The 9,797-nt window shown below is 46.2% G+C and overlaps 1 protein-coding gene and 1 non-coding gene across 2 annotated transcripts; both read left to right on the top strand.

Moving 5' to 3' along the window:
• Positions 1–2,142: 2,142 nt before the first annotated feature.
• Positions 2,143–2,272, top strand: LOC118659452. The gene has a single exon (XR_004968570.1). It is a non-coding gene; the product is annotated as a small nucleolar RNA SNORA70 (small nucleolar RNA).
• A 44-nt stretch (positions 2,273–2,316) lies between these two features.
• Positions 2,317–2,650, top strand: LOC118658700 (60S ribosomal protein L10-like). The gene has a single exon (XM_036314258.1). The coding sequence runs from the start codon at positions 2,333–2,335 to the stop codon at positions 2,633–2,635; it is 303 nt and encodes a 100-aa protein (XP_036170151.1). The 5' UTR covers positions 2,317–2,332; the 3' UTR covers positions 2,636–2,650.
• Positions 2,651–9,797: the final 7,147 nt, after the last annotated feature.

The raw sequence follows: 9,797 nt of genomic DNA, 5'->3' as shown, positions 1-9,797 counted from the left end.
CCCCTCCTGAGCGGAAGTCCCGCCCCTGCTTCCCGGGCGCCTCGTTGGGGCGGGGCCTGCCGCGGACTCCGCCCCTTCCTGAGGGCAGGGTGGACTGGTCCCTCTAGGATGGCCCCGGCGCAGGCGTCCGGGTACCCACCACGCCAGCGGGAGGTCCCCCCCGCCCCCGAGCCCCCAGGGGCCCCTCTTCGATGTCCTGGAGATCTGACTACCCTCCATGAATCAGAGCGCTCCTATCTCACGCCAAGACTCGGGTACCACTATTGCTCTCTGCACAGATTCTAACCCCAAATATCTACTTTTTGCAGACACAACAGGGACTATTTGTCACTTTTTTTTTTTAACCAAAAGCATCTACAAGACCTGTGTCAGCCCTAGCTGGTTTAGCTCAATGGATAGAGGGTCTGCCTGCGGACTGAAGAGTCCTGGGTTTGATTCCAGTCAAGGGCTCAATGTCTCCCTCTTCCTTCCTCTCTGAAGTCAATAAAAATACTTTTTCTTTATTGATTAAGGTATTACATATGTGTCCTTATCCCTCCATTAACCCCCCACCCACCCCCACTCATGCCCTCACCCCCCTGGTGTCTGTGCCCATTGGTTAGGCTTATATGCATGCATGTAAGTCCTTTGGTTGATCTTAAAAATATATTTTTTAAAAAGGAAAGAAGAAAAATGACCCGTGTCAAAGAGAACTGATCCTAATTTGGTCAATCGTGAAACCAGACAAAATGGGAAATGCAAATAAAGAAAGAAACAAATAAAAACCACACGCACAGGAAATGCCAACCAGATTCCAAAATGAATCCAACCTAACAAAAATTCTGCTGGCTTTGAAACTGAACTTTCAACTGAAATTATTTCAAACCTGAGACAGGCCTTTTCCAAGTGACCCCATGGCCACTGGATTGATTTTTGAAGCCCTTAGCCTTAAATCTCCTCCTTCTTTGTCCCCCGGAGATGTCGCTATCACTTGGTCCCCAACACACTGCTATTGGAATTAATTCTTAGATCACAGATCAGATAATATAGCTGGAATACAAGCCTTTCAGATATGGGGGCCTCAAAATCTGACGTGCAACGTGAGAAAATGGTATTATTCAATAATTTTATTTACGCATAGTTTTCATATAAAGACATACTGGGTGCATTTAGCCTGATAGAAGCAATGAAAGGTGTAGTTCTCCAGACAATCCCTTGGAATACCATATGTACACGGACAACTCCCAAATGTAAAAGATTAGGGAGATCCCTTTCCATGCCCTGCTGATAGGAAGAGCACAGATTTTCTAGAGGGTGATTTATCTATGTTTCCACAGCTTTAAAAATTCAAACACTTTTGACTCATCATTCCCACTTTCAGGGAATTATTCTAAGGGACAGGTTAAGAATAAGCAAAAATATTAAACAAAAAAGCTATCTATATATATAAAAGCCAAGTGACCAGAATGACTGGAATGACTGGAACGACCAGTCGCTATGACACCCACTGTGGCTGTCCAACCAGCCCAATGGGAGCGGGGCCAGACAGCCAACCTCCCGCATCCCCTCCCCCAGGCCAGCCCCCCCAATGAGCCCTGACCCCACCCGTGCACAAATTCATGCACTGGGCCTCTAGTCCTATATAATTAAAGGCTAATATGCAAATAGACCGAATGGCAGAATGAACGGTCACTATGACATGCACTGACCACCAGGGGGCAGATGCTCAACACAGGAGTTGCCCCCTCGTGGTCAGTGCACTCCCACAGGGAGAGTGCCACTCAGCCAGAAGACCGGCAGGCCTAAGCTGTCAGTCGGGCATCCTCTAAGGGGTCCTGGACTGCGAGATGGCATAGGCTGGGCTGAGGGACCCCCCCACACACCTCAAGTGCATGAATTTCGTGCACCAGGCTTCTAGTTAATTATAGTACTAGTTGTAATACCAAAAACAAGACGACAATATAATTGGTGAAAATAAATAAATAAATTATGAACACCCATACAATGGCACACTTGCAAATATTAAAAATGTCAGTATGAAAAAGAAAAAAAAAATGTCAGTGTGCAATATGTAGTTCTCACCACTTTTCCACTACCACCAGAATGGAGAAAAAAGCAAACTCATTCTGGTTGGAATAAAAAGGCATTCTTTCTAGAAGACGTGTGCAACTTAGAGTAAAAGCTTTTAAATAGGCAGACTCCTGGTGTGCAATGGCTGCAAACAGCAGCATCCTTGGTAGTGTACGCAACCTGTTGCTAGTATGGGTTGCCTTAAGGGACCTTGGATACAGCCCTTTCTGGTGGACACGCATGTCTGAACTCATGCTGCCCCCAATCTAGGCTCCAGACAGGCATGCGGGGTGCCTTTGGAAAGCCCCAAGGCATAGTGGCCAGAGTCCACATTGGCCAAGTCATCATGTCCATCCGCACCAAGCTGCAGAACAAGGAGCGCGTGACTGAGGCCCCACGCAGAGCCAAGTTCAAGTTCCCTGGCCGCCAGAAGATCCACATCTCCAAGAAGTGGGGCTTTACTAAGTTTAATGCGGATGAGTTTGAAGACATGGTGGCCGAGAAGCGCCTCATCCCAGATGGCTGTGGGGTCAAATACATCCGTAATCGTGGTCCTCTGGACAAATGGCGAGCCCTGCACTTGTGAGAGTCTCGGTGCTGCCCCCACCGTACACCCACCAATAAATCAATTTTTCAGCCATAAAAAATAAATAGGCAGACTCTTGGACCTACATAGAGGAGTATATCCAAAAAAATAACCAACGGGGGGGGGGAGGGGGGAATGAACCTATAAGGATATCTGCCAAAGTGTAGTGTATAATAGAAAAGCACTGACATCAATCCAAATCCCAAATAAAAGAGCAGTCAGGGAACACCCACACAATGAAACCTCCTGCAGCCACTATAAAAATGGAAGAAGAAGAAGGGAACCGCTTCCTCTCGTGGTTTCTATGGTGTCACACAATTCTAGTTTTTCTCTACCCGTCCTCCAGCTCAGCATCCCTTTCCGTAGCTCCTTCTCCAATGGACAGTTCTGTGGGGCTCTTGTGCTGCTGCTTCTCTCGGAAGATAACCACATGTGTTCCTATCACGTTACAGGCCGCCTGTAAGCTGACAACTCCCCAATGTATCTGTGCAGCACAGACTTGCTCTCGTGGATGACTCAATAGCATCTCCAATTTGTCTGAAAGTAAACTCCCGGTATTCCTCCTAAGGTAACTAATAAAATAATTTTGCATATTGTGTAAAATTGTAGTTGTACACATTTTACCATCTTCCATGAGTATGTATTCATCTGATGTTAAGGAACCTGGGATCCAATCTTCTCCAGTTTTTCTCTAATTCTACAGTCTCTACTTCCTTTATTTCAACTACAGTTCTAGCCATCCTGTAATTACCAGTGACTAGTAATGATCAGTGAGAGTTTGGGAAATGGTACCACACCATGGTTGCTAGCCTTCAAGCTGGTCCCCAATGATCTCTGCTTCCCTTTTCAAGGTTCCTCTCACAATGTGCTAAGGTTGGTTTAGATGATCATTAGCATATGGAAAATTGATGGTATGAGACTTCCAAGATTAGTTTAAAACAGCGATTTTTCAACCTTTTTCATCTCATGGCACACATAAACTAATTACTAAATTCTGTGGCACATCAAGAAATTTATTTTTTGCCATCTGACAAAAATTCTTGCAGTGCACCAATGTGCTGCATGGCATGGCAGTTGAAAGTCTCTGGTTTAGAAGACACTGTATCCCGGTCTGAGAGGCAACCAATTGATGTCTCACATCAATGTTTCTGTCTCTCCCTGTCCCTTCCACTCTCTCAAAAAATAAACTCAATGGAAAAAAATATCCTCCGCCGAGGATAAACAAGACAAGACAAAAGACACTGTGGCTTCCACCTTGCTCTTGTGAGCAGCTTATGGCAGGCCCATGTGATGAGAAACTGAGTCCTGCCAACAAGAGGGGAGTGTTGTTTGGAGCAGATTCTTCATCCCCAATAGAACCCTAATGACTGCAGCTCAGGACAACTGCTTGACTGTAAACTCAAGCCTGAGCTAGAGCCAAACCGGTTTGGCTCAGTGGATAGAGCATCAGCCTGCGGACTGAAGGGTCTCCCAGGTTTGATTCCGGTCAAGGGCATGTACCTGGGTTGCGGGCACATCCCCAGTAGGAGATGTGCAGGAGGTGGCTGATCGATGTTTCTCTCCCATCGATGTTTCTAACTCTCTATCCCTCTCCCTTCTTCTCTGTAAAAAAACAATAAAATATATTTTTTTAAAAAAAAGACTGAGCTAGAAACACAAGCTACAGTGCTCGCAGATTCCCGACTCTCAGAAACTGTGGTAGAAAATAAATGCTTGTTTGGGGTAATTTTTTACACAGCAATAATTAATACATATGCTAAACTCGATTTCAGCATCTTATCAGGGTCAGGAATGACCTAAGCCAACACCTTGTGAAGATGCTGTTGATCTGTCTGACTACCAGGCAACAGTTGTGATGTCATCAGAATTAGAATCCTTTACTAATGGGGTCTTGCCCACCATATAAAGGGAAGTCCCAGATATAAAGGAACTTTTCAGGTGAGTATATCTATTTCAGCTTTCCTCTTTACTTTCCAGAATACGGTGAATAACTAATGGATCCCAATTCCAAATCATTTTTTTCCCAAATTGTTTCTTGATATTCCTTAGGTCAGCTGACACATTTTAAATGGCAATTTCATGGGGTTACTGCCAATCAGAGTGGATCACTCCCATTTCAATCTCTGGACTTACCGTTTACATGCTGGGGCCTCAGCCCCAGAGGAATGTGCAAGAGATGTTAGAAACTTTTTGGTTCAACAATTTTCATACAGGGCTACAAAACTGTACAACCATTTTAGCAAATCATTAATATTGATAAGCAATAAGGACCATTTTCTAAAGTTATGCTATAAAATATTTCAACTAAAATATCAGGATGCATATTTGAAAGAATACTTAGTACCTCCGAGTTTCCATCCAATTTGAGCTTGTAATGTAGACCTGGAGCAGTTTTAGGGTAACACCGATTTATTTTAAGCTCCCCAAGACTAAACAATGAAATACTACACTGATTAAAATTACTTTTTATGTTCTCTTCTGGGATTCCCTGAGAATGCTTTATTTTTATGTTCATATTCTCATAATCCTCAAATCTTCACCCCTTAAGGCTGGATTTTATTTCTCAAATTATTCAAATGCCATTTATGTCAGAGTGGGTGCTCAAAGGATAAAAATGCAATTTTTAGTAAAATTTTAAATTATATAAAGTATATAATTTTTCTGACCACACAAACCCCCCCCTCAACAAATCTCATGAATAATGATAAAGTTTTGTTTTACCATAACTCTCACAATCCCTATGTTGCCCCCCAACACTCCCCTATTCACCACTGTTTATTCCAGTTCTTTTTTTATTCATCTAGACAAATTTGTACCACAATAAAACAGCATTGGCAGAGGCTTGGTTTAAAAAGAATGACTAAAAACATATTGTTCTGTAACTTGCATTTATTCTCCACTCCAAAATACATCCTAGGGAACTTTCTGCGTTCGTATTACAATAGTGTTCTGTAACTGGATATTCCATAGTTAATTTAGCCATTCCCCTAGCTGAAGAGAAATTAGGTGTCTCCAATATGTCAATATTATAAACAACTCGAAGAATTACCCCGGTATCCAGTTTAATGTTTACTGGGAATTCTACTACTACTAGCTGTGGTTTTAAGCAAACAAACAAAAAAATATTTAAACTGTGTCTCAGTTCTTCTGTAAAGAAGATTCTACTACCACTTAACCTTACAAGGTTGCAGAGAGGATGAAATGAATTGGCATATTTATGGACAGCAATCTATAATTGTTACCTGAAAAGTTAAAGTTGGTGGTGGACAGACAGACTAAATAGCCATTTCAGATGGTGATTAAAGAAAAACTGAATTTTTTTTAAGAAAAAAGGGATGGGAGATGGGGTAGCCAAAGGGAAGAGCTACACAGCCCTGAGCCAAAGGGTATTATTGGGTCCATGATGGCAGCAAAAATCCTATCTAATAAAGAGGGAATATGTACCCTAACCGGTTTGGCTCAGTGGATAGAGCATCGGCCTGTGGACTAAAGGATCCCCGGTTCGATTCCAGTCAAGGGCATGTACCTTGGTTGCAGACACATCCCCAGTTGGGGGTGTGCAGGAGGCAGCTAATTGATGTTTCTCTCTCATCAATGTTTCTAGCTCTCTATCCCTCTCCCTTCCTCCCTGTAAAAAATCAATAAAATATATATTTTTTAAAAGGGAATATGTAAATTGCCCATCACCGTCACAAAGATGGAGGTGCCCATAGCCACAAGATGGTGGCGCCCAGTCCCCTCTGCCCTGCTGGAGTCCCACAGTCCTTTCAACCTGGGGGGGTGGAGGAGGGGGGAGTGGCAGTCCCATGGTGCGGCCGGACCCACACTCAGCCCCCCCAGCCATCCAGGGCCCACCTGAGGGGCAGGCAAGCCTCAGATGGCTGCTGCCCAGCTGACCAGGGCCAGCCGAGGCTTGCGCTGCCAGCAGTGACAGCAGCAGAGGTGTGATGAGGGTGTTGCCTTCCCCTGACCGCCGGGTTGACTCCTGCCCCTGAGGGCTCCTGGATTGTGAGAGGGGGGCAGGCCAGGCTGAGGGACCCCCCTCCAGTGCATGAATTTTCATGCATCAGGCCTCTAGTATACTTAGAATAGTGAAACAAGGAATTGCATAGAACAGTGGTTCTCAACCTTCTGGCCCTTTAAATACAGCTCCTCATGTTGTGACCCAACCATAAAATTATTTTCGTTGCTACTTCATAACTGTAATGTTGCTACTGTTATGAATCGTAATGTAAATATCTGATATGCAGGATGGTCTTAGGCGACCCCTGTGAAAGGGTCGTTTGACCGCCAAAGGGGTCGCGACCCACAGGTTGAGAACCGCTGATAGAGCTTAAGGGGATACATGCCTGTGGGGGAAGAGAACGCACCCGTGTGCTCCTTGGAGGGAGAGCAGGCACTCGGTCCTTTGTCCTGAGCATATGTATCTCTTTCTTGCAGGCAGAAATCTTAGGGGAGGGTCTTAATAGGATATTCACCAGCTTCCCAGGTGTGCTCTTTCAGGGTCCTGGTCTCCACTGATTGGCGGGTGCCAGGGCCGCCCTAGGGTCGTCAATGCAGCTGGTCCCAAGGCAGCCACAGCCTCACTTGTCTTGCTTTGGTGCTTTTCTGGGCCTGGAGCTGAAATACAACTGAGGCCTAGATGTTGTCCTTAGGGAGGAAAAGGTCAGGGTGTCTGAACCGCCTGAGCAGCGCTATGAAAGACAGACCAGGGGTCCAAACCAGTGAGACGATAGGGCGGGACAGGCTACCTGGGGGTGAGGTTCCCGTTTTGCCCCTGGCTAGGCACCTGGTGCGTTTCGGTAACTGGACCATCGGCCTTGCTCTGCTCATGTCTAACATGACCCAACACTGTCATTCTCCTCGGTGATCTCTGACCATCAGGTCTTCGCTCCTGGGAGATTTGATTCCAGCTGCCGGGCGCTACACGCCACCTTCCCCAATCGGGGTGACTCTGAGCCTGGTGGGAGTGCCTGCCTCCGACATCCCTTATTCTCCTGCTTCAAGGCGAGAGGATTTTCTGACGGCCGTGGCCGTTCCTTTCAACGGTTAACGGAGGTGAGTTGGACACACATTCCCCGACGCCCTCGGTACACAAGCGGTTCCCGCAGCTCGGCTATCCACCCCGGCCGCTCGCCATCACGCCTGCGGTCCGAGCTTCTGCCGCCAAGTCGATGGCAGGCACCGCCCCAACCGGGCCGCCCGCCGCTTGGCGCTCCCGGACCCAGAGCTGCCCCCCAGCACCCGCGGCCGCACCCCGTCTGCCAGTCCAGCGCCGCCTCACGCGGGTCCTGCCAGGCTCGCCATCAAACCCGGAAGTAGCTCCTTGGGAAGCGGAAATCCCGCCCCGGCCTTCCGCTGGCCGCTGTAAGGGGCGGGCCCTGCCGCAGGCTCCGCCCCTTCCGGGAGGGCAGGCTGGTTGGTCCAGCACAGACGCACCCGGGCGCTGGCTCCCTCCTGGGCTGGTCTTCGGGCGGCGTTGGGCGGGGTGGCGGGTCTGGGGGAGCGCCATGCTCGGGTCTGCCTCGGCCTGCACCCCGCGCTCCACTCTCGGCTCTCCATTGCCTCCAATCTCAGTCTTTCTCCCCTCCCCAGAAGTAAGCAGCTTATCTGTTGGGTGTCCTCCTGGTTTTTCTATTAACACACAAATATATGTGTAAGCAACTAACTGATCAATAAGTGAAATACCATGCGGCAAGACAATAAAAACACAGGCACCAAGTCCTACGTACTTTCTGTTGGGACGTGTGTGTACATACATAAATATATACCTATAGATAGAGGGTCTTGGCTCAGTGGTTGAGCGTCCACCGATGAACCAGGAGGTCACAGTTCCATGCCTGGGTTGCTGGCTCAGATGATTGTCTCTCATCATTGATGTTTCTATTTCTCTCTCCCTTCCTCTCTGAAATTAAAAAAAAAAAAACTTAATTAAAAAATATATGCATATGTAAATTTATAACACATACTTATGCATACATATAAATATATTCATATGCATGAACATAGAAATATATGCACAAACTTTACATCTCATATATGCATACAATCATATGCACACAAACCCAATACATATATGTATATGTCCATATATTTTTTATATATTTACATATAAGTATCCCCACAGAAGAGACATTATTTGGGGTTTCTGTTTTTATTGTCTTACAGTATGCTATTTTACATATTGTTCAGCAACTAGCCTTTTGCTGGCTCTTTGAGAGCTACCCACCTTAAAGTAGGTACATTCTTCTTCATTTTTTTTTCATTTTGCTTCATGGTGTCTCTCAATCCACTTACTCAGAACTGTTGGAAGAGAGGTTAGGAACCAAGAGGAAATATTTTGAGATCTCTGCCTCATGTTCCTACCTGTGAAATGAAAGTATTAATAGTACGGCACTCCCGAGCTGGGTGTAGGTTGTCAGTGAGTTAAGGTAGATAAATCGCATAGAAGAGTTATGTGAGGTCTGTTGAGTCTTTGGGTAACTTTTAGTCCTATAATTTTGCCAGAAAGAGTTCCTCTGAAAGTGTGTCATTGTGTATCTTCCTCACTCATCCGGTGAGGTATACATTATGCCTCACTTCTCTCCAGTTCTCCCCTCTGCTCCTCTCCGTGAAACCTGCAGTGTCCTAAGAATGTACATGTTGGCTATGGTACATTAAAGATGGTGCAGCCACAGAAGGAAACGAGGAGGAGGTTTGGAAGGAATACATTTATTTTACTCTGAGGTCCCAGAGTAGGGCGTCACCCCCTGCCGCGCAGGGCCACAAGGAAACACCAGGATTTGGTCAGGTGGCAGAAGACAGGAGAGAGGGGATAGCCTGAGCCAGAGCCCATATTGGAGTTTCCATGGGAAAGGAAGGCATAGCAGAGTAAGCCATTTAGGACTGGCTAGTTGGAATAATTCCAGCAGGCTCTGGACCATAAGGGTGGACTCTAGTTGCCTGGCACCCGGCCCTTGTGTGATTTGGGGCAGAGAGTTAGAGAAGGAGGTAGCAGGGTTTGTAGACTTGGATTGGTTGGTTTCCACTGCTCTATGAAGACCTTTGCTATCTCTAAGAATGGGCTAGCCCTGGGAGGGACAGTCTCTTCCGACCAGCAATCTTTTTAAGATGTCGAAACATCATAAAATACAGAAAAATTTAAAAACATTATTATATGCAC

This window comes from Myotis myotis, unplaced genomic scaffold (genome assembly GCF_014108235.1).
Source record: "Myotis myotis isolate mMyoMyo1 unplaced genomic scaffold, mMyoMyo1.p scaffold_m19_p_6, whole genome shotgun sequence".
NCBI lineage: Eukaryota > Metazoa > Chordata > Mammalia > Chiroptera > Vespertilionidae > Myotis > Myotis myotis.
The sequence above is the reverse complement of the archived record's forward strand: the minus strand, read 5'-3'. Positions and strand labels throughout refer to the sequence as shown.